The following is a 24892-nucleotide window of genomic DNA, read 5'->3' on the forward strand; positions in this document are numbered from 1 at the left end:
GGGGTGGGGCTGATGGGACAAAAGTCACCCCTTTGACTATTTTGAGACTGGGTTGCTTGAAGGCCTCAGTGGAGTGGAGAAGAGTCGGAAAATGGTTGGTTTTATCTGTGAGATAGAGTTTGGGGGGGGGGTAGGACACTGAAACATCAGGACTGCTGAGATCGCCTACTCGGCAGGTAATGGTGGTTGCCTCAGAAGCCTGGGAACCAGAGTTCTTGTCGGTCTCCGCTGTAAAGGATCCAACGGCTGGAGAGTCTGACGGCGAGCTGGATGGAATCCATCGAGTGAGACCCGGGTGCCGGTTCTGCTGCAGCCCACGTAGCTGTGCACTGTGCATGCCACCCATTCCCAAGGCAGCCTGGGACTTCAGACTGGGAGGCAGGGCTTTCTCTCCTGTTGCCAATCCTGCTTGTTGCCAGCGCCCTCCTTTGCCCTGGATAGTCCCAGTTTTCTCCAAAGATTTTGTTGTATTTTCGTTTTTTGAGATGGAGTTCCTTAGATCCTAGAGTGAACTCAAACTCTTTGTAGCCGAGGATGAGCTTGAACTTCTGAAGCTTTCCACCTCCAGGTGCTGGGGTCCCAGGTGTGCTCCTCCGTGCCTGGTTTTATAGTGCTGGGGATTGAACCTAGAGCTTTCTGGATGCTAGGCCAGCATTCTTCCAGTTTGGCTGTACCCTTATCCCTTGGTATAACGACGTGTTTATTCTTACTATTTTTTAGTTATGGGGGAGTCTGTATATGGGTATGTGCACTTGTGTGCAGGTACCCACAGGGGCTGGACACATCAGATATCCTGGAACTGGAGTTACAGACGGTTCTGAGCTGCCCATCTCAGGGGCTACGAACTCAGATCTACAGGAACAGTATATTCTCCCAGCTGCTGAGCCACGTCCCAAAACTAGCATCCTTCACCCTCTACCAGGTCCAAAGAGCAAACGGCCCCTGTATGAGGCTGTGCCTTTTCATCCCTGCATTTGATGCTTAACATCTTGTGAGATTCTGACCTGTCACTGCCATCTGTTTAGACCCCTCCCCCCGGCTTCTGGTCCTGGCACAGCTTCTTCTAAATTAGATGGTGCCACCAACACAGCATGTATGTCCTCACCCCGTGATAATTGAAACATCAGCAAGACAGGCTCCTATTGGCCCTTTGGAAATGTGCCAACCGGCAACTGGGACTCCTGCAGTCCTGCAGCCCCAGAAGCTGGGGGAGTCACCCAGACTCAAGGGCCCAGAAGCCTGGGCTTTGGCACAGCCCAACCAACCAGGTTAGCAGGTTGCTTGGCTATCAGAACCCCTTTCTTCTGCTCTGTTCAGCGTAGTTTGCTTAGTCTGTAGAACTCCTTCGTGTCCCTAGTGAGCATCCCCTGGGGAAACTGTTACCAATTCCACAACCATCATTGAAATCACCACTTTCCGCTCTGGGATTTACCTCTTTATTCCTTGGAAGCTGAGGCCCTCACATTTTATGTCCCCTGGCCTTGCTACTGTTTCGGCATCTTGAGACTCCCGATGGTGGTGGATAAAGCCAAGGTTCATAGGACCTTCCCTGAAACCAGCCCTGGCAGCATTTGTAGGTGCCCAACAGTGCTGCCTCTCCCTGGGTCCACTTGTCCCTACTAGCCAGGGAGCATGTCCAGTCCAGCACCCATTCCTGGGGGTGGACAGAAGGTCCCGGTCCTCTGCCCATAATGAAAATGACATCTCTCCTTGTCAGAAACTGTAGGAGACGTGTCCTTTTTGGTACCTTCATCATTTTTTAAAGAGATTTGCTACTGTAATGTAATCATCCAACCCTGAGTCTAAGCAGCCCACATCTGTCTCTGTAGTTTCTGCTCCTCCGCCATCTTTAAATGTCTCCTTCCTGCATCCACTTTGTGCTGCTCACGTTCTTTACGACTTTATTGAACATCACCTCGCTGGATCCTAGACTTTTCTGAGCTACCTCCTGTTTGGGAGATAAAGAGGTGGACAGGAGGCAGTGTCTGTCTCCATCGCCATCTCCCTTTCTCCTCCCCTCACCCTGGGCGTCACCGGGATGAACACTGCCTCCTCCACTCTGCCCTTGCTCATGCTCCCACAGGCTGCCCTTCCCCCACAGACTGTCTCCTCCACCCCCAGCCTCATCTGCTTGTCAGCTCCTGTGTGAATTCTCCCTTCACCCCGGATCTGATCACTGGGTACCTTTGGTTTCTTGCATCAGCCACTAGTACACGCAGGGCTAGGCCTCTGGTACCCTGCTGCCTTGCAGCTCCTACCCAAGCCTGGTACCATCTTTTACTCTCCGATGCCCACCTCCACCTCCGCCTTGCCCTAAATATTCCACATCCACAAAGTTTTCTTTCTTCCCTCCCTTTTTTTCTCCTTTTCTTCTTTCTTCCTCCCCCGGGTCTCATGCAGCCCAAGCTGGCCTCAAACTCACTAAGCAGCAAAGGATGACCTTAAGCTTCTGATTCTCACGCCTCTGCCTGCTAGTGCTAGGGTTACAGGCATGCAGCACCATGTCCAGTTTATCGGATCTGCATGTTTTTGGAGACCTTCCCAGATCAAAGCCAAATAGCGGTGTCACCAGGACTAAATCTCAGGCACACACACACACAAGCATGCACACATGCATGTCACTTAAGATACTTTTGCCCAGCCCTAAAGGTCTTGGTCCTTCTCTGTGGTTTGTACTTAAAAATGGGAAGCTAGCTCTTGAAAAATCATTAGAAATCCAGTATTATTTTGAATCTTTTTATCTGGTGTATAATTAGATATTATTATTATTATATGTATATTCTATTACTAGAATACTTAGGAGTATCTAATCTTTATGCGTACACTATGCAACCTAGGGTGCTGTACAAATGAGGAAATTGCTGCATTTCATTAGTTAGGAAGTAACGGGATTTGATCCCAGACATCATATAGTTCGAGCGCCCTTGATTAAGCCCACCTCTACCTGCTCTTCTGTCTTGTACCCTTCTCTGCCCGCAAATGCTTGATAGATGAGCCACTGTCTCAGTACCTCGCCTAGAACACTGACTTGCCCAGCTCCACCAGAGGCCTGTGGGCTTCACAGACCCCAGCCTCACTCTGAGTTCATCTAGGGAGGTGGGCAGCCCAAGCTAGGAGAGGTGGCAGCAGCCCAGCTCCTGTCTCCTTGCCATGGGCTCCAGGGAGCCTTCCAAATGGTGATGCAGGCAGTCTGTGCTCATAGTCTTGGAATCCAAACACCCTGGGAAGGTTCTGGGCCCCTATGACCTCCAGGTCCCATATGGGGGAAGGGAATGGACCTTAGACACCAAAGTAGGGTGAGTGCCAAGGTTAGGACTAGGTGAGTGGGTCAGAAGGGCAGCGGCTGTATGGGTGTACACAGGAGGGCTGGGGAGCCTTTGACCGGCTCCAAAGCCTCTCTGTTTGCTTTGGACAGTGGAGGGCACATGCTGAGAACTGGAGTGTGTCTTGGCAAGAGGATGTAGTGACAGAGCCTTCTGACCAGGGGAGGCCTGGCCCAGGGAGGCTGGCCTTTGCTGCTCTTAAAGGCACAGCGTGTATGAGTGGGCTGCATTTCCTGTCCCTCTGTCCCTCTAGAGAGAAGCCCTGATCTGCTGTGATAATATACTATATGTAATAATAATATCTAATAGGAAGGAAATGAAGCTGAGGTCAGGGCCTTGGAGCCCAGCTGCGACCAGGTGGTGGATGCTGGTGATGTATGCCTGGACCGTCCTTCCCTCCTCGCTACATCTCCCACCTTCTCCAGGAAAAAAAACGAGGGTTCTAAAGAGGAGGAGGGGCAGAATGGAGGCATTTTTGGTAGCTGCTCAGGTGCTGCTTGAGGATTCTGGTAGGATAGGCATCTGGTCCCCCAAAACCCAAATCATCAGAATCGAAAATGTCTGTAACTTCTTCACTACCTGACTTCACAACACACCTTTGTCACCTGGGTATGGGCGCCTTAGGAGGCCTGTGTGAGGTGGGCAGTGTTAGCTCATGTGGGAAAGAGTTGGGACATTGTGTTGGATACAAAAGTAAGGCCTAGAGCTCACCTAAAGGTTGCTAGGCCTCTCAGATCCCCAAATTAGCCTCTCTCAGACTCCTGGGTTTGGACCAAGAGGCTGACACCAGGGCAGGAGCTGGAAGGCCAGGCCCCTCCTGCTGGCTGCACAGCTGTGTGCCCTGCCTGGGTGATGGCAAAGGAGAACCTGCAAGAGTGTCCTTGGGGAGTGGTTTTCAGGAAGCTAGAGCAGCGCCTGGCTCTTACCAGGAACTCTGTAAACATCCCAGGTGATCGACAGCACTGTACCCCTGACTGAAGTGGACCCCTCCCCCACAGCAGTGAGGCCTGGTCCTCTGGTGAAACCAGGAGAGTGGGGAGACTCAGAGCCTCCTGGAGGACACATGGCAGCATCTGGAGGGATTGGGAGGATTCCAGAAGGGGAGGAAGGACTAGGTTCTCCCTCCCCCACCACTGCTTTGTCCTGGGCCGAGCAGTGACCTCACAGGACTTTATTAACATCCTAATTGTATACAGCTGGCCTCACTCTGGCCCTAATGAGTGCATTATCCTCCTACTTAAGGAGGCCATTGTAGCCTGGTCACCCTGGGGACAGCAGTGGCCTGGGAGTGCCCATCACTTCCTGCCCCCCCCCCAGGCAGGCTCAGCCCCCTTCTGGAGAGGCTCAGCCTCAGCTGCTCCTCTTTCTGTGCCTCTCTCTTTCCTTTTGGTCTTTTCTCTCTTTTTCTCTAACCCCACTACTATGTGCCAACATTGGGGAGACTCGGTTAAAATTCATTCCCAGAAACTGGCCAGACAGATCCTGAGTTAACAGCTGGTCACCAAAGAGAGTACCTGTGAAGCTGGCGGTGGTGGCACACGCCTTTAAAACCAGCACTCTGGAGGCAGAAGCAGGCGGATCTCTGTCAAGCCGGCCTGGTCTATAATGTGAGTCTAGGACAAGCTACAAAGAAACCCTGTCTCAAAAAAAAAAAAAAAATTTGACCTGAGATGGGGCATCTGGATCAGAGCCTGAGTAGTTCCTTCCTGGGGTTGGCTGGACTCGGTCTTTGCCATCCACATCCCTAGCTTTAACTGAACATGTTGGACACACCTCTTGGTGTCATGTTCTCCCCCGCCTCTGTGTCTGTCTGTCTGTCTGTCAGTCTCTCTCTCTCTCCCCCCCCCCATTCGTCCCTCTTCTCTCTCCCCCTTTCACTCCCTTCTCCCCCTTTCCCCTCTCTCCCTCTCTTTCTTCTTGGTACTTGGATCAAGATAAAGGAGGCAGGCAGTTCTTGAGGGCTACCAAGCATCTCTGCCTGTGACTGACCTCAGTGCTCCTGTGGGCCTTTGATTCCTGGGGAAGGAGGAGGAGCAGAAGCACTGCGGGACTTTGCTCCTGTAGGTGACTCCCCAGCCTGGGCCTCTGCCCAGAAGACCAGGCTTCTCCTGCTTGTCACATCCCCACAAGGTGCTCTGTTGGTCCTCTCTGAAACCAACCCTCTGCAGTTCTCCATCAACCGCATGGGAGTCCCTTACCTGCCCCCAGGGCCCTCTAGGTGGAGTAGCTCTCCTGCTTGTGTGGAAAGCACACTACCCCTATGCATGACTGGGGTATGGAAGCTTAGTGATCCACAACCCTTGCCACCCTGGGACCAGCTCAGCCCAGCCCCTGATTCTCCTGTCAACCTCAGGAGGTAGGCCCAAGGGAGACTAAGACTCAGAGAGGTTTATTAGCTTGCCCCAGGTTGCACAGCTAGGAGTACTAAGCCAGGATAACATCAGTGCCAGTATGCAGGGGCCCAGTGTGTCAAGGAGTCCCATGTACCCTCGAGCATGAAGCAAGCACTCTTCCTCGCTAGTGGTAAAGACTTGGAGCTCTGGCTGAATGCCCTACGTTTTAAGCCCTCCCTCATCTCTAAAGTGGGAAGCTAAATGACAATAACATTATTCTTCAATGTCCTGCAAGAGTAAATAAAGTGACCTCTGCCAGGAGCCGGGCATGCTTACTGTGCGTTTGGCTGTGATTGTGTAGTGCATGCAGATGCGGACCTAGCTCCGTCCCATCTGTATGTGTGCCTCCCCACACATAGATGGGTGCACGTGCATAACCCACCCCCATGCCCCCGTCCATTCACCTGTGCACACACAGACATTGCCGGAAAGGCACACATACTGTGGTTGCACCTGGAAACCCCACAGGTGCTCAGGCTCATCCCATTGGTCATCCTCAGAGGTTTGAGTCCTGTTTGCTCCTCACAGGACAGTGGTGACTGATGTCTGAGTCAGTGGCATCCGGGAGAGGCCTGACAGTAGCCATGGGTGGGAGGAGCAGGTGGACACGTCTGCCCATGTTCACCCATGTCCACCTAGGCAATGTGTTCAGCCTGCCCATCGTGGCTTGTTGGAGGTGCCCATGGCTGAGCCAGTGTTAGGCTTCTCTCTAGAACCGTCATCTTACCTTGCACCAGTGGGGCCTGGAAGCTACCCAGCCCAGTCCTACACGTGTTGGGACTCGGGTAGAAGCCTGGGCTAGTGTTCCTGGGCAGTGCTGGCCACTAGGCCTGTGCTCTGAGGATGATGCCAGTCTCAGCCCCAGGTCCTGGGGCCCCCGCAAGAGAATGAAGTCCTAAGTTGGTGTCTAGGGAAGTAGATGTGCGTGGGTGTGGTCAGACGCCTCAGAAGTTTCTCTCGTGTTGCACTTTAGAGAGGACCCCTAGAGACAGTGAGGACCCCTAGAGACAGTGAGGACCCCTAGAGACAGTGAGGAACACAGGAACCTCGTGATGCTCTGCCTCTCAGCGCGTCTTTGTCCAGCCTCCTACCTAGTACAGAGCCTGTGCAGCAGAGGTAGGCCAGAGAGCCAGGCCTGCCCCATCCCTAGGAGCCTCCTCAGGAAGGGGCCAGCAACAAGGAAACGTGCCATAAGGGAAGTTAAGAGAGAGGACAGACAGCCTCCAGGAAGAAGAGCCTGACTCCTGGGGTCACAGCCCCCTGAGACGAGGAGGAAGGTTCACACAGGAAGGAGAAGGTAGGGACGAGAATCTGGTAGACTTAGGGAGTTGCCTCCTGGGAGCTCAGATACGGACTGATCGAATGGAACTGATAAGAAAATCCCCCTAGGAAAGTCGGGGTTCTAGGCCTCGCATTGAGAAGAAACATCACCCTTAGCATCCCCCACAAGCCCTCGGCCTAGAGAAGGAGCATGCATCCTTAGGGCCTGCCAAGGATGACCTAGAAGTGGGGAGATAGTCACCCAGCCTCCGTGAGACCACCAAGTCACCTGCTTCCCTGGGGCCTTGAGAAGTTGCTTTAGAGGATGCCATGGGCAATAGGGACACTTCGGCATAGAAAAAGTTGGTCCTGGGGGCTGGAGAGATGGCTCAGAGGTTAAGAGCACTGGTTGCTCTTTCAGAGGTCCTGAGTTCAATTCCCAGCAACCACATGGTGGCTCACAACCATCTGTAATGAGGTCTGGTGCCCTCTCCTGGCAGGCAGGCATACATGCAGGAGGATACTATATACATAATAAATAAATAAATTTTAAAAAAAAGAAAAGAAAAAAGAAAAAGTTGGTCCTGAAAGGACCTTGGCAAAGCCTCGCCTAGACACCTGTGATAAGGAACAGTAAGATCTGACTTAGGACCTGAGAAATGAGCTGTGTTCTCAGGCCTGCCCTGCTCTTGGTTCCGTTTTCCTCTTCTACTTATCACCAGTCAGGCTCCTCCACCTTCCCAGGCCAAAGCCATCTTAGGGGTGCTAGGAGGACGCCCGCTGTGTCTTCTCAGGCTGCCCCTTGCTGCTGCCCAAACCCTAGGAGGACGCCCGCTGTGTCTTCTCGGGCTGCCTCTTGCTGCTTCCCAAACCCCCTAGGCTCTGTACCGGACCCAGAGAGTCTGCCTTGAACAGAAAGGAGCCTTGGCACCAGATTACGTGGAGGACAAAGGAGAGAAGGGAAGGGCAATGGGGGCAAGGACCCCGGAGAGGGTCTGAAGACAGCCAGGAGACCCTCGACCAGGGGGTTCAGATACTTTATTCCATAGCTGGTGTTTTTGAATGAATGAGCAAGTGAGTGTACAAGCACCATGAATGAACAGGAGAGATGAATGAGCCTTTGTCACGTGGCCCTGCTTGTTAGAGGTCACGTGAGGATGCAGTGCCCACTTACTGTGATTGCGTTGTCAACACGCTTCCAGGGCAGCTGTGGGCAGCCAAAGTGGAAGCACTGCCACTGAGCCATGCTGGGGGGTTGTGGGACGGACGGACAGCCGACTGTCAGTCTCTGTGAAAGTCAGGCCTTTCAGAACCAGAAGCCACCTGGCTCCCGTGTACCCGTGGGGCTAATGGGAAGAAAGATCAGAAAGATCCCAGGGGGCCAGTGCCCAGACAGAACCCACCTCATGTTTCCTCCACAGTGCCTCCCATGTGGGAGGCAAGCCGTTGTTTCCGCTTCACTTTTTAATGCTTCCCTCAAATGCGCGTGACACTGGGTGTGTGTCTCAGGCCCTCTGCTCAGCGGCAGGATTTGTCCTTTCTGCTGGAGTCGGTCAAGGCATTTCCCAGATGCCCAGGTTGTCTGGCTCAGTGCCTTGCTGGCATGCCTTGCCCTCTGGCCATACCTGCCCTCCACATCCTAACCCCACCCTGTCACCCCCATCTTGCAGGCGTTCACAACCTGTCTTCTCTTGTCCCCTCTGCAGGCTGGTGGTTTGTGAGCACGTCTGAAGAGCAGGGTTGGGTCCCTGCCACCTACTTGGAGGCTCAGAATGGCACACGGGATGACTCAGACATTAACACCTCCAAGACTGGAGAAGGTGAGGGTCTATGGCTTCTTAGGTGGGTAATAGCTGGGTGGGAAGGTTTCCCAGGGGCCAGCTCCTCCAGGGAGAGCTCCCAGCTCTCCTCCCTAGGCCACCTGAACTCCTAAATAGGTTGGATTTTACCCAAGGCCCTTCTGTTGGGATTCATTTGTTGACACCAACCCACTTGGTCACCTCACACGCTGGCCGGTCTTTGTCATTCCCCCATGTAGGGCTCTGACAGGGAAATTTCTCCTGGGTTGTGGACTTCAGACTTTGTCAGCTTTGGGTAGAGGGCAGGCTTAGGGGTGGGAACTACCAGAAAGTTCTTCCCACGAAGCTTCGAGTTTCTCTCGAGAACTCCACAGAGACCTGTCTCTACTCCCAGCTCCACACTAGGCCCCCGAGGTAAAGACCTGGAACGTCATGTGGACACGATTCCTGCTGTGCCTTGTCTTTCCCGCTCTGGACACTGAGAGCTACCCAGGCTGGCCTGCGAGCCACCTCTCAGCTTCCCAGAGACTGGGGTATTTCTCCATGCATTTCACAGAGACTGCCTCTGCCCTCTAAGCCAGTAACAGCCCAACGAGTCCGAGCCTCCCATGTCCCAACTCCCTGCTCCTAATGCCTTCCAAATCTCCCGTGGCCTGGCAGCAGGAATCCTTTCCCTAACGGTCAGTCAGTGGGAATGGTCCAGCTGGCTGTGGTCTGAAGGCCAGAGAGATGTAGACCTGCCACCCACAGCTCGGGCCGGTCCCTCCGTCCCCCTCCTCCCTGCATCCCAAGCCAAAACAAGCAGCTCATAAAGGGCCGACTCCTTATTCATCCTTCCCCAAGATGTTAGTTACTCTGTTGGTGGTTGGGGCCCCACCCTTCTTGAGTTGGTGCCTCATTTCAGCCCTGTGATTAGAGGAAGGACTCGGAACACATCCCTGTAACAGGACTCCAGAGCCCAGGCCCCTTGGGGAAAGCTGGGACGTTCAGACTCAGCTGTTCCCACCCTGAGTCTTTGAGCCTGTATCTGACTCTGGTTCTTTTGGACCTCTGAGCTGGGTTCCATCCAGTCCAGCTGTAAGCCCCAGACCTTGCCCCTATCTAGTGCCCTGCTCTTCGAGGCCTCCAGAGTGCTGGGATTAAAGGCGTGCGCCCCCACTGCCGGGCTTCTTAAGCTTTTTTAAGAACGCTAGCTCACCGAGCCTAGGGATGATTCTGCCCACGGTGGGCTGAGCCCTCCTCCATCAGTCAACAGTCAGGAAAATGCCCACAATGACTGCAGTCCAGTCTGGTAGAAGTAGATCCCCTAATTGAGATTGGCTCAGATGACTCTGAGTGCTGTAGAGTTGACAGAGTGTGCAAGACGTTGACTCGGATGGATTAGGAGTTAGAGGGCAGCCAAGGTAGCTTCCAGGCTCACAGGTGTGTGTATTTGCATGTGTGCACCAAGAACGCTGCCGCTCTGCACGCTTCTGGGAGGACCTGTGTGCCAGCACCTGTCACCACATCTTAATAGTCTCCTGCCCAGATCTACAGAGCCTTACAGGGCCGTGGAAGAACCTGGAGTGTGTCTGGGCTGGAGCCCACACTCCTAGCCTGTTGCCTCAGAAGTAGGCTGCAGAGTTGGAGAGATGCCTCAATGGTTAAGATCACTGACTGCTCTTCTAGAGGACCTGGGTTCAATTCCCAGGACCCATAGGGTAGCTCACAGCCATCTCAAACTCCAGTTTCAGAGAATCCAGTGCCCTCTTCTGTCATTGATGGACATGCATGCGTACACATATAAAATAAAACTCTTAAAAAAAAGAAAAGGAAGAGGGAGGAGGTTGCACGGGCCACTCTCCCTCACAGGGCAAGCAGATATTCTCAGGAGGTTTTACTGAATTTTGGCCCAGGTGTGGACAATGTCACTTTTATTCTTTCTACCAGCTTGTCACCCTCCCCAGAACTAGGCAATCTGGCAGCTTCCTTTGGTGCCGGCAAGCTGGCGCCCTGGGACCCTGGCCCAGGGTTCGTTCCCTTAGGAGTCACTTGGGCAGCAAAGCCTGGGGAGCCAGACCCAGGGCAGAGGGTGCGGGAGAGCTCATCTGTGAGGGAATGGTAGGGGGAGGGGTGTAAACCAGGCGAAAGGGTCTGGTCGCAAGCAGTCGACATGGGAGTTGTGGTCATTGTCACCAGAAACAGAAAAGGATAGCATAAGGGAACAGAGCTTGTAGTATCTGCCCATGTGCGGGTTCATCAGCAAACCTTTCCCAGGCCAGGACCTGGTCTTGTGTAAGGCCCCAGGGACACAAAGGTACAAGGCCAAGTCATCACCCTCAACAGACCCCACCTAAGGGAAACAAACAAGAAAGCAAAGATATAAGTCAACTTATATCAACAGAGAGAGCTCTGACCCAGCAGAGAAGAGCTCCCCTCACCCCCATTTCCCCTGACACCCTTCTTCCCTCACCATGCCTGGCCATGGTGACAAGTTGACAGTCATGCTTGGTGACTGGATAGCAACAGGGTCCAGAACTCGGGGAGCAATGATCCCTCCATCTCCGGGGGCTGTTGTGGAGGGTCTTCCCGTCTCTAAGGGAGCAGAACCCTAAATCCTCTAGTCTACCCCTAGATTTGGCTGAGGGACTTGTTGGAAAGTGTCTGGGTATGCTGACAGGACCACCCGTCAGATCCTTCCTCACCCCGCAGTGAGGACACATCTCCCTCTCTCCTCCCCTCCGCCATCCTCTCTCATCCGCATCTCCATTCTCTCCACCGGTTTGGTTCGTGTGGGCCGTGGGCACCATCACCATCTCTCACACCAGTGTCCAAGAGACGTAAAGCCCACCTGCGGCGCCTGGATCGCCGGTGGACCCTGGGCGGGATGGTCAACAGGCAGCACAGCCGAGGTGACCACAGGCGCCTGCCTCTCCTCCCTGCAGCTGCTCCTCTCACTAACACCCCCTCCTTTGCCTGCCCTGCTCTCTGCCTGTGGTCTCCTGACTCACCCGGAACTGGCCAGGCTTTTTTCCTCATTCACTTGCAGCTCAGACTGGGGACAGGGCCTTACTTGGGAACTGATCCGAGTGGCAGAAGGGGCAGCTCTGGCTTGCTAGTGCCCTAGGCATTGGGGTTTGGGGCCTGGTGGTTAGTTTATATGTTCCTTGGAAGGGAAGAGAGGCACGAGGGAGGTCCCTGGGTCTCAGAGAAAGGCCATCCCTGTCCTGGGTACCACGTATTAAAGAGATTATAGCTTTCTGTTCTTATCAGGACTTCCTCTCCTGTCCTTTATTCCTGCCTTCTGCTAAGAAAGACTCCCTCAGCCCACAGCCCTTCTCCATTTGAACCTAGAAGGGCACAGAAACCAAAACCATTATGATACCAGAGCATTCCCCAACCAATACTGACGAGGGGCCATCCGTCAGCAGGAGCACTGGCCTCCAGGATCTCAAGAGGAGGGAGCTCAGTCAAGGCGACAGGAAGGCCCTAAACTGACTCCCTAGCTGACATCTGCTGATTCAGGGCTGTGTGGCCCAGACCCTTCCCAACATCCAGGGATTTTTGGGAAGGGTGAGGAACAGGAGGGATGGCCTCTGGATGCACCCCTAAACATCTGCAGCCCTTCATGCTGGTGGGTGGTCAGCCTCTCCTGTCCCCCAGAGAGGAGAGCAGAGCAGCTGGGAGCTGAGATGGATATATAACGAACACAGGCCTTTGGAAAACGGGGTACCCCATGACTCAACCTCAAAGCCTGTCCCCAATTGACAGTGCATTGTAGTGTCTTTCCCAAAACTCAGGCTACAGAATGTATGGACTTCAGGGTGGCCACCGCCAATGGCTGACTCAGAGCATTGGCTATGTAGAACTCAGCTTATCCTAAGGCAGGACTTAACATGGACCCTGGGGGCTGATGCAGGCGGCCTGTGTTGGAGAAGCAGCAACAGGCCGCATTTAAAGCAGAAGCCACCCTAAAGCCAGGAGGGAGGGGACAGCTCTGCTAAGATGCTAGGGTGGAACACGGCCTCCAGCTCTAGCGGCAAAGACAAATAGGATGTGGGCCCAGAATCCCACAAGAGAGACAAAAGTTTGGCCTGTTTGTGTACCATCGCTTGCTGAGTCCAAACATGCCTTTGCCTGCATGATCACACAGATGCACCGAGACCAGAGACAGGCCCACACAAGGGCCCGAAGCCACAGGTGTGGCTAGTACCGTCATATCCTAGCCCACCCCAGCTGTGCATCCACAGTCTTGTATACACAGCCTCTCATAGACAGTAATTCCAGGAGTGCCACCACACCTAGGCCTGGCTACATGTCACTGGTTTACGTAGTCACAAGTAGGTTTTGCATACACCTAATGGCTCCCTGTCACCTCAGCATGTCACTGCAGCAGTACCCACAACTAACGCATATACATAAGGAGCCATACTTTTGCAGTCACCTATACGCAAGCAAAGACAAGCCATAACTTCATGTTCATTATCACACAGCCCTAGTCCTGTCAATCAGGCGGCCAAGGAGGGCTTGCAGAGAGCTGGCTGGTGGGTCCCACACTGCAAGTAGTGGAGCTGGAGGAGAAAGCCAGCAGAGGGTCATCGAGTAACTAGATCAGAAAAGTCAGTGTTTCCCGGAGCCTCTATCCCCCGTCCCTCAGCTGGCCAGGCCTTTGGAATCAGAGGCCTCTCTAGTGGAGGAGTTGAAGGGGCCAGGAGGGGAGCAGAGAGACTGCTGACAGAGGGGAAAGTGCTTGGAAAGAAGAGGCTTCTGCGGTTTGGAAACTACAGGGATTCCAGCCCCTGCCTCTCAAACTGGGGCAGGCTGTCCACCTCCCCCAGCCTACCCACCCACCGGCCTCCTGGCGGGCCGTCATTCACCAGGGCAAGAGTGCCGTCATCTCTGCACGCTCTGATCATAGAACCCAGGAGCCCTGACCAGCCCCCAGCCACCTCAGTCTTCCCTCGATCCTATCTCTTAAAGGGGACACCCTCTTCCAGAGACCACCTGCAGACTCACTACCTATAGAGACCATTTTCCATCTGTCTGAGCATTCTCTTGTCTAGACATTGACCATGGGGGTCTATGGCCAGGTCCAAAAGTAGGGACTGGTCTCTGCTTATCCACAGCTCACCTGTAAGATAGATGGCCCAAGACCCCAGTCACCTACGTCAGCCAAAGGTGGCTTACATCTCTGTCCCTGGCTGAACAGAGCTGAAAACCACCTGTCTAAAGAGGCAGGCAGGGAGAGATGGTCAGGAACCAGGGTTTGAACTCCCCGCTGGAGTCCTGCACCGAACAGACAGAACAAGCCTCTGTGCTGTTTAGAATTTTAACAGAGAGCATGACATCCCCCAGATGTCCCCAAGCACGGGGTCTTTTGCAGATGCAGCTAGCTTCACTGGCCAGAAACAATTATCCGTGGCTGTGCCCCCTGCCCCAAGTGGCTGGCCATGGACTCCGCCCACCACACATACTTAAAAGGCTGCTGTGGCCAGCCTTGGCATCCAAGAGCCTGGACACATGGTCAAGGCCCCGTTCTCAGCCATGGGGCAGGGCAGGCTCCTCTGATCTTCCCCTAAGAAGGACTGTCATTTTTCTCTTCAAAAGCAACTTTGCCTAGGAAAACTTTCCCGATAGCTTCCTGCTTGAACCACAGGCTTTTAAAAATAGCCCGGCCGAACAAAGGCAAAATGTGGAGTCCAGGCCACACCTCCCTGGACCTCAGGCCCTGCATTTCCAGACCTGGCGCTGTCCCTTAGCCACTGCCTAGGCCAAGGTTTACCGTGCCCCACTGGAAAATGGAGCAGGGTTGGCCTCGAGCCTGTGGAACTCCTCCAGGGCCCTAGTCAGAATCTGGCTGGGCAGGTTCTCAGGCAGTGTTGGCAGCACTCCTGGGCAGGGCAGGGAGGAATCTGCAGGCCCTGAGCAGAGCCCTCCTCAGCTGGTGCCGAGAAAGGCCTGTGGTAAAAGGGAGCCCCAGGAAGAGCCGTGCAGCCGCCTGTGCCCATCACCCACCTTTTGCTTTTGGGCAGCCTGTCAAGTATGGCCTGTGATCTGTCAGCTCCATCCCTGCAACCTGGCAAGACAGTTGCCTCTCCCAGAGGGAAGCACTGTCTGCCCCCATCCCACCCCCCGCACAGGGCTACAGACAGCACCCTGATAATCCAGGGGAGAATGAGCAGATGGCTCTCCCACAGCAGGACGTTGGTGTGGCAGCTCTCTCCTAATCCCCAGAGCCACCCAGAGGCTGAGGCAGGCTGCCCAACAAGGTCCAGCGAAGGAGTCCAGGGAGTGGGTATTACAGCCCAGAGCCAGGAGCAGCAGGCGGCTCCCAGGCCAGGCTCCTGCTATTTTGAGCTCCCAAGCAAGCCTCCCACTCAGTCCCTACTCATCCTCTTTCCTCCTCACTGATAGAGTCCCAGCCTCTACTTGTAATAGCCTATAGTGTTGTGTGCTGGGTACCATGGCAACCTCCATAGCACACAGCAGGATTCAGGGCGATCCTCCTGAGGATCTTCTTTCAGTGAGGGAGGGTGCAGCATGTTCCTCCCTGGACCCCAAGCCATCCTGTAGTTGGTCCTGTAAAAGGCAGGTGGCCTCAGCCAGTCAGCTGCAGGTTCACCAGGAGGGCTCCCTGAAGATAGGCATGGACCTCAGCAGACATGGACGTCCGAGCAGAGGTCCTTAGGGATGTCCAGGGAGGTCTTCCCACCAAGCTCTCTGCAGGATTCCAGTGCTGTGGGAAAACTTGGAGGGACCGGTGGGGGCCGGGGCACAGTCAGGACTTTAACAAAACCCGTAGCCTCTCCTTTTGAGCTTTCTCGGTGAACCATTCTAGGGCAGATGCTGTGGTCTGCTGTGTCTAGGGTAGGGCTGAGATGCTCTGCAGGGGAAATTAAGAGGTTTACAGGGCTGGTATCTTGAGTGAGTACAGGTGGGACATGGCATGTTTTGAGGTGAGAGGTGATAGGTTCCCAAGGTATTCGGGAGACACCTAGCAGTGGCATTGAGCTATTGTCTTAGACCCTAGGAAAAGCAGATTCTTCCAAACTCTGGGCCCCTACACCCTGGCTAGGAGACCTGCCTTCCTGCTGCCTAAGGCTTTGCTAGGCACCCCGGAATCCTGCCTGGCTTTAGCTTCTCCTAGGACCAGCAGTGACCCCCTAACCCAGTGACTCTTCCTCTGCTCTCTGAGTCCCGCTCCTTCTTCTTCTCTGGAAAAGCCAGTGCTGGCCCATGTTAGTAAGCAGCTTAATGAGACTAGGCCCGGGGCGGAGGGAATGGGAGGCAGAATCTGCACCACAGCCTCAAATAACTGTGCTTTCTTGCTCCCCAACCCACTCACAGAAGAGAAGTATGTCACCGTGCAGCCCTACACTAGCCAAAGCAAGGACGAGATTGGCTTCGAGAAGGGCGTCACCGTGGAGGTGATTCGGAAGAACTTGGAAGGCTGGTGGTACATCAGGTAGGAGCCTGCCTCCCGGGCAACAGAGCTCAGTGGCCGATGACAGGTGGATCCTAAAGACAGCTGTGTGCCGGCTCTGCTCGGCCCACTGATTGTCTCCTGGGAACTGAAAGCACAATCTGAGCCCCAGCCAGGAGGGCACAGGGGCCAGCTCAACCCACAGGCAGCGGTGTGGTCTCTCACCATGCACCTGCCAAGAGTTCGGCCATCTGAATGTTGTTTTCTGCATCTCCCTTGGCTGCCTGACCGGCTCCTCAGCTGAGACACCCTGAAGCCCCAGCCTCCACAGGCCCTGCTGAGCCCCAACAGGCTGCCTCTGTTGCTCACAGTTGAACACTGAAGGCCCCAGACATAGGCCTCTGGCATCCATGTTCCTGGTGGGTGCAGACCATCACACTCTGCCTTCTCTCCCTTCCTTGCCTCAGAGCCTAATGAAGTTCATTTGGGTGTACGTCTGGAGAATAAGCTAAACTCCCTGGGGCTCATTCTGCTGTCACCAACCCTAGACCTGCTTTTAAGCATGTTTGTGTTTGCAAAGTTTCTTTGGAGCAGTTCAGCTGTAGGGAATTTGCTCAGCTGCTCTCTCTCTCTCTCTCTCTCCTGCTTGCAACCCAGCTAACAACAATCCCCCATGTAAGCTATGGGGACAGCTGCCTCAGTTCCCCACACCCCCAGACTTTCTGTGGTCTGTCTGTGCGTGTACTCATGCAACAGTGGTTCAGAACACAGCAGAGCTTAGGATCTTAAAGCTACATCCATGCTGCAGAGAGGACGCAGGTAACTGAGTCTTAGTGTGAGCTGAGGGGACAGTGCTGCCCCCTCACCCTTGCACTAGTGCCTGTCAGTCTGAAGGACTGAGATGTACCTTTCCATCCTGTTAGGTGACGTGGGCCTGTGCACTTACACGTGGCTTATCGAGAGCAGCCACCCGTGGTCTTTCATGTTCTCTAAGCAATGGAAGCTGGAGCCAAGTGCAGATCCATCAGCCACAAGCCGGATGTGGAAAGGCTAACTAACGTAGCCCATCTGGCTGCTGGCTGACGTGTGTTTGCCTATAAGTGATCCCCACAGCTGCTTTTTACATTTTGGGTTTTCTGTTGTTTGTTGTTTGTGTTTTTAAGATAACAAACAGCATCACTCTGGTCAGCTACTGTCCTGCAGCTTGATTCTTCCTAGCCAGCGAGGACTGGAATTGAGAAGGGCCCTAACGATCCCATTCTACCTTAAGAAAGTTGCCAGATACCCCCTTAAACATGCTATTTCCCAACATTCCTAGCCGAGTGTTGATCGTTATTTCCTGTCTTTCTTTTCCTCTCCCAGCCTTACACACACACACACACACACACTCCTACACATTCCCATTCCCTCTGCAGCCTGCATCTCTGGAGTCAGTCCTGCTACAGAGCTGGGAAACAGCTGTGCGGAAGTTGGGCCCAGACACGCAGCCACCCCTGATGCTGCGCACGCGCGCGTGGCTCTGCCTGCTGTATCCTGTAACACTAAGCCTGGAGCGTATAGAACACAAAGGGCTGTGAAATGGGAGCCTGCAGGCATGACTGTCTCCCCGCAGCCCGTCCTTATTCCTCTGCTGCTGCCACCTAACAAGATACTTCAGCTTTTTTCCGAGCTTTAAGAACCCCAGGCTCTGGAAAGTGTTACACACTTCCCCTCAGGCCCCCCTGCTACCTCTGCCTTGCCCTTCTTGGCCTTGGCTACAGGCATAGAAAGGTCAGGCACATTCACTCACTGTTCCCCTCCATTCTGGACATTCTCTGCTTCTGTATGTTCAACACACAAGTTGGGTGCAACCTCTGTGTACCCCCAGTGATATAAATGTGAGGAGCCACCTCCTGTCTGAAGTTCTGTGTTCCTTTTCTCCTACCTAAGGTCACATCAGGAAGGGCAGTAGGGGTTGTCGGACATCTGGCCTGACAGTGCTACTCTTGAGAGCCAGCTGTGTCCCAGGGAGCAGATGGGAACATTGCAACTGAGAGTTGGAAGCACTGACCAGTTTTGTGCTGGGCCCGGAAGCAGGCTCCCTGTGGATTTGGGTAAAGGCTCAACACCATGTGGGGAAGAGGGAGAAGTTGTTTTAAAAAAGTCAACGAATCACCAAAAATTAAGTCAGCCCTGTCATTTGCCTTTAGCCTTTGTTTATGAGCTTTTGGTTTGCTTGGATTAGGCTTGGTTTCACCATAACATTGGTTTGAATTTTATTCAGCTTTATGCTTTCATCTGCATCTATTTTCTATATTTGCAGCTTTAGTTAGAAAGGTTTTCCAACCCCCAAGATTACATAAATTTGTTTTTTTAAACACACACACACACACACACACACACACACAAAGTCTTGTATATAGTCCTGGTTGGCCTGGTACTCCCTGTCTAGCCTAAACTGGTCAGATTTAAGGCGGTCCTCCTGCCTCAGCCTCCTAAGTGGTAAGACTATAGATTTGAGCCGCTGTGCTTGGCTCTTCCTTTCCTCCCTCTCCTTACTGTGTGATAAACTAGATCTCACTCCTTTGTTTCTCCTAATTGCCCTTAACTCACCCATTGTGTGGTTTGTGTTTGCCCCACAGGGTTGAAAGGTTACATTTGTGGACTTACTCTATGAAGAACTTGATTTGTCCACTGTCCCTCCAGCAGGACTCAAACCCTCCCCCACCCGGTGGTGCTCACTACATCCCCACCCCACTCCTGTTTTATGTTGTTTTGTTTTGCCACGTGGTCTCTTGTACCCAAGCTGGCCTGCTTGACTGAGGATGGCCTTGAACTTCTGCCCAGCCCCCTCTGCCTCTGCCTCCAGAGTGCTGGGCTTCTAGATGTGTGCCTCCAAGCTTGTCCACAGAGTGCTAACTTAAAGTCTACCTCTTTCCTTTGGTGAGTCTTACTCCCTAGCCCAGCCTGACCTAGAGCTTAAAAAGAAAAATGGAATTCTCTTTCTCTTTTTAATCTTTGAACTTTTGTACATGGAAACATGTATGTTGATGTATGACCAGCTCCCCTTTTCTGCTCCCCGCAGGCACACCCAGCACTCCCCATTCCTCCCTTCATGTCCTCTCTCTTCTGTGTGTGTGTGTGTGTGTGTGTGTGTGCACATGTAACCCACTGGGTCCCATCAGTGCTGTCCTGTTGATCTGTCTCGGACAGGTAACTGTAGCTACTCTGAGTTCCTAGGTGCGGTAGCCTTGTCGAGTCCAGAAAACAGCATTTCCCAGCGTTCCTCCTCACCCTCCGGCTCAGTATTCTTTCCACCCCCTCTTCCATGATGTCCCCTGAGAAAGAGGGTGGGAGGGGATGATATGGATATCCCATTGAGGGCAGAATATTCAGTAGTCAATTATTCTTAGCATTAAAATGGTTGAAACCGGTTGTGAGTCTGCACTAACTGCTGACCAACGCAGAGAGAAACGCTTCACCGGCCAAGGTTGAGGTGTGGCGCAGGCCTTAAATCCAATCCCAAAATGGTTGCCTTCCCTGGTTCGTCCTAGAACCTCCGATCCTCCTGCCTCATCCTTCTGACTGCTGGGCATGCGTCACCACCCTCAACAGTAGTCCTTATAGATATCCTCCTTTGGTCTCAAGGTATCCATCCTTCTAGATCTACTTGACAAGCTGCTGCATCCCTTTGTCTTACAGATAAAGTTGAACTCTTAGAGAAACAAGTTAACTGGGCAAGAAGCGTCCTTTGCCTGTGCCGCTTTCCGCTCTAGTCCGCTCCCTTCCTATGGGGAACAGGATTGTCCGTGCCACATCCACATGTCACTCTTCTCTCTGGAATTACCCCCAGCGTCTTGGGTCGTATAGAAAGGTCCTATATTTGCCTGAGGGCAATAGCTCAATGTCCAGTATCTTTCCCGTGGACCCCAGCTCTGGTTCCCTCTGGATTAGCGGAACTGCCAAGCCTCTAGCAGATCATGAGAGAAAAGGCCCTGCTAGGAGGTCAAACCAAGACTGAGGCCTGGGAGCAGAAGGGGAAGACAGATATGAGGGCTTTAATGACGGCGTGGTCCTTTCTCTCACAGATATCTAGGCAAAGAGGGCTGGGCGCCAGCATCCTATCTGAAGAAGGCCAAGGATGAGCTGCCAAGCCGGAAGAAGAACCTGGCGGGTCCTGTGGAGATCATCGGAAACATCATGGAGATCAGCAACCTGCTCAACAAGAAGGCGTCTGGGGACAAGGAAGTTCCAGCTGACGGCGAGGGACCGGAAGCCCCCATCACCAAGAAGGAAATCAGCCTGCCCATCCTTTGCAACGCCTCTAACGGCAGCGCCTTGGGTGTCCCCGAGAGGACCACATCGAAGCTGGCCCAGGGCTCCCCAGCCGTGGCCAGGATCGCCCCTCAGAGGGCTCAGATCAGTAAGCAGCTGAAGGCCCCAGGTCCTCCCAAAGAGCTCCTACAGAGTGGGGGGGGGCATGGGTGCAGCGGAATCCAGGCCCTACCTGGGACCTCCGTGTCATTTTCACCCGGAGCTACAGTCTGGCCTCTGATTGTCAGCGGGCCCCGTGCTGGTCACGGGAGTGGAAAGAGCCAGAGGGTGTGACTGGCTGTGTTCCTGCAAGCTGCTGCAGGTGCATGGCAGGAGAAAGCAGGCTGCTACCTCCCCCTCACAAGGGATGAATCAGGGGTGGCTCTTTAGTAGTCGATCAGACCCCAAGGCTAGATGATCGGTATAGCGCCGATTTAACAAAGCCCACAGGCCCCGAGTTTGTGATCCTCTGTGCGGGCCTGCTTTGTGGGGCAAAAGATGTGGAAGAGGGCTGGCAAGATGGCTCAATGTGTAAGGGTGCTTGCTACTCAAGTCTAATCCGAGTTCAATCCCTGGGACAGCCATTGGGGGAAGGAGAGAACTGACTGCCTAAGGCTGTGGCACACATGCCCATCCCCCACCTGCATTCACAATAAATTACTAAAGTCCGTCTGTTCTCACCCCCTACACACACCTCTGGCCCAGAAATGCCTTTGATATTATGGGGGGCAGGGGTGACACAATTTCTGTTTGTGTCCAGCCCAGTAATCTGGAGGACACTGGTTTGGGTTCTGTTGTTTTGTTTGTTTGTTTGTTTAATACATAGCTCTTGATTGTCAGCACTCTGGCGCATGGCGAAGCCTTTACTAGGCAGGACTTTGGAGTACTTAGAGGACTTACTTCAGAGGACTTAGGAGTAGTGAACAAAACAGAGATGTAGTTCCTGCTTCTGATGAAAAAAATCTCATAAATCCATGCAGCCTTTTACCTTGAAAACTGCCTGCCTGCGGCATCTGTAGATTGGTGTACCTGTTGTTTGGGGACGGGGGTGTGGGGGTCCTTCTGAAGAACAGGCAAAGAAGCCTAAAGGTCCCATCATTGCTACAGTGACTTAGAATACAGGGTCTTTAATAACTGACGTTTCAAGTATCCAGAGTGGATCCCATCAGGGAAGGCAGCAGGTGTAGGCACTGTTGTCCACTGGGGTTCTTAAAGCTGTGGTTTTTCTTCCAGGCTCCCCAAACCTGAGGACAAGACCGCCCCCACGCAGAGAGTCCAGCCTGGTATGTGGACTGTCTCTTCATGTCCTCTCTGGGGTGACCCACACCCTCTTACTTAGTATGTGGACTGTCTCTTCGTGCCTTCTCTGGGGTGACCCACACCCACCTTTCTGAAGCAGAGCCTGGGGACCCTGTTGGGTTTCTTTCTGTCTTTGCAGGGCTGGGGACAGGGCAGAAACCTGCAGATCCCAAGCCTCCCTGGAGCATAGCCAGACAGTTTGTAATCGGAAATGCACTCACTCCAAAGCTAAATAAATCCATCCCAGCCACTGCACTGGCAGACATAAACATTTAGACTGGCCAGCAGGAGTGTCCAGTAGGGCATTGCCAGGGGCTAGAAACGGGGTTGCTGGCCACGATGGCCCAGAAGCCGTACAGCTCTCCCAGGACTGCCCAGTGATGGTGGTGGGCTCGACAGCCTAGAGGGCAAGGGGTAGGCCAGTGCTATCCTCCAGGAAGGAGCATGAACCGCCAGACCTGGCTCATGGAAGGTGGACACTGTGAGGTCCTTGGTTCTTGAGTGGGTGGAGTTTCCCAGCGACTACTGTCTCAGGCAGAAAGATGTGTAAGCGGGAGCTTGGGAAGCAGTAATGTTGATGACAGGTTGAGAATCCTAAACAAAGGCCTGTTAGGGGTGAGGGAGTGGGATGGGGTCGGCTGGATGCAATGGAAGGTGAGCTGCTGGTCTATGGTGTAGCTCCAGCTCCGTAGCAGAGTGCTTGCTTAGCATGCACGAGACTTCGGGGGACCATCCCTGGCGTACCTGGAAGGGGAAATTGGAGCCTGGCATAGATTCCATTTCTGACACAGGAACAAAGAAAGACCCTTTGCAGATCACCTACCCTCCGAAGTCCTCAGTTTGCTTTTCCAAGAGAGAACAGTACTGGCCACCTCCTAGGTTCGTCACGAGGATGGGATGCAATGGTGGATTTTAGGACTTGCAGTCGGGTTTCCCTTTCCTATGTGGCTGTTGGGTGGCACTATCTGGTTACTCTACACGGGACAGATCCCTACATCACAACTGGCTGCATGTTACTGCAGTGGCATCTGCCCATCCGTGGGCATTGAGGCCCTTCCTACATGGGAGGATGTGCCCTCTGGCCATGAGTATTTTGTGACCTAGCCATGAGCCCCTCTGAAATTTCTCTTTTTTTAATCCTGGGGTTTTTGCAACTGCGCAATGGATTCTCCGTTTCTCCTTTTTATTTGAGCCCCAGCTAACTATTTTCAGGCAGCCATGACTTTGGCAAGGGCAGACCCATTCCTTCAACACATACAAATGCAAGCTTGCTGAGGGAGGGATGCTGGTGCCAGTTAGCTGAGCTGAATCCCACCCTGTCCGGGTACGGGAGGGCTGAGGCATGGCTGACCGAGCCAGCTTCCACGTGTGGCTATACATCCAGTCACGGGGGCAGAGAAAGTTGGCTGATTCTCTCCCCCCCATAAACCATCTTTCTCCCATCCCTCCCTTATAGTGACAGAGGTAGCTGAGCCTTGAAACAGGGTTCCAGGGGTGCTGACCTCCAGCTTTGTTTAGCTATTCCTGCACCCCACCTTCCTGGACCGGAAGTTATTGTATTATATGGGCAATCTTCAGAATCCCATTCTTAGTTCTGTTCTACAGAAGAGGAAACTGAGGCTCGGAGTAGTTGCATCTTCTAGGTCTGCCTTCTGCACCATGGCTGCCCTCCTCCCAGTCTTTTCAGCTTCTTTCTGTTTACCCTTTAGTATAAGGCAGAGCGTACATCCCTTTGTGGTTAGCATCTGCCAAGCTGGTTTTCCACGCGGCTTACGCTGGCTGCCTGAGAGCAGCACCCATTAGGTGCAGAGGGAAAAAAATGTGGGCTAAGTGTTCTAAGTGTCCTTAAATGCCACCATGAGAAAAGTTGTGTGCCGGCATCAAAAAGGCATATAGAAGTTCTGGAATAATCTGCCTGCTTACTGAAACAGAACTCTGCATTCTGCTCAGGGCATCAACAGGCTAACCCCCCTCCCAAAGACTCCTTCCCCAACCAGCTGCCCCCTGTACTCCTACTTCACTATCCTGGGGATTGTTGGCTCCCTCACCCTCTTCTCCATTGGCGCCCACCTTGGCTTAGGAGCCACCCTTAGATGTATAAAATGGAGGTTCCCCTGCTTTTCTAGAGTGATTCTTCTGTCTCTTCCTTTCCACCTTAGGGCCCAACTATTGAGGCCTTTCTAGTGAGCATCCTAAGAGATCAGACACCCCCTGGGGAGGGGGGGAGCTGAAGCCCAAGTGACAGCTGCCTTCAAAGCCAGCGCTATCCAGCTGACAGTGATGGCCACAAGCACCTGGAGCCAATGGGCACCAGTCCCTGGCCTTGGTACTCACTGCTCTATTAACTGCACTTGCTCAGTGATTGTTTCTCCTTTAGGGGTTCCAGCTGCCAAAGCCACCAGAGCCCCCTTCTGTTGAGGTGGAATACTACACCATTGCTGAATTCCAGTCTTGCATTTCTGACGGGATCAGTTTTCGTGGTGGACAGAAAGCTGAGGTGAGCCTCCTTTTGACAAGGACCTGTTTCACATCTTATAGTATGTCTTATTGGCAAGGTCAATTTCTGAGGGTCAGGCAGGACAGATACAGAAATGAGCCTCCCGGCCATGGGTACACAACCAAGGCTAGAGCCCAAGACTTGGGTTTCTGCCCCTCACTTGACTGAGCGTGAAGAGCCTCCATATGAAGCGCTGCTGAAGGCGTGTGAGCTTTAGGGACGGAGGGAGCAGTTTGCTTCGTCGGGAATGTTTTATTTGGGGGGATGGACGCACACATGCACACCACACATGCACGCCACGCACGCACGCCACGCACGCACTTGGAGATCAGAGGACAATATTGTACACCAACCCAAGAACTCCTAATGAGATTTTATAAGTTTTTATGGACATTGAGACGATGCTCTGCAGGGAAGATCTGGTCTCGGGCCTATACCTCCCAGTCTGATTTATGCCTATCCCCAAGAGGCCCTTTCGAGGGGTATTGGGTGTGGGTGGAGGATGGGAACAATGGAACACTGATTCTTTATACATACAGGTTCTTCTCAGGTTGGCTTTTATAGGTCTAGGAACAATGTAGTAGATTTGGGGGTGTCATGGAGGCCTATAGCTCCAGAAGTTACTG

The 24892-nt window shown here is 53.3% G+C and overlaps 1 protein-coding gene across 7 annotated transcripts in view; it reads left to right on the top strand.

Annotated features, from left to right (window-relative positions):
- Sh3pxd2a (SH3 and PX domains 2A) overlaps positions 1-24892 on the top strand; it is a 199454-nt gene that overhangs the window by 165361 nt on the left and 9201 nt on the right. For 5 of the 7 annotated variants that reach the window (XM_050145421.1, XM_050145395.1, XM_050145386.1 and 2 more), the window contains 6 exons: positions 8683-8796; positions 11583-11666; positions 16102-16219; positions 20245-20579; positions 21704-21753; positions 24147-24266. In XM_050145421.1, the coding sequence (XP_050001378.1) occupies positions 8683-8796; positions 11583-11666; positions 16102-16219; positions 20245-20579; positions 21704-21753; positions 24147-24266 (821 nt within the window). The remainder of the gene's footprint in view (positions 1-8682; positions 8797-11582; positions 11667-16101; positions 16220-20244; positions 20580-21703; positions 21754-24146; positions 24267-24892) is intronic. The other 2 variants (XM_050145425.1, XM_050145404.1) reach the window with 1 other exon arrangement.

The sequence above is a fragment of the Alexandromys fortis genome, unplaced genomic scaffold (genome assembly GCF_014885135.2).
Source record: "Alexandromys fortis isolate MF-2015 unplaced genomic scaffold, M_Fortis_MF-2015_v1.1 scaffold_16, whole genome shotgun sequence".
Lineage (NCBI taxonomy): Eukaryota > Metazoa > Chordata > Mammalia > Rodentia > Cricetidae > Alexandromys > Alexandromys fortis.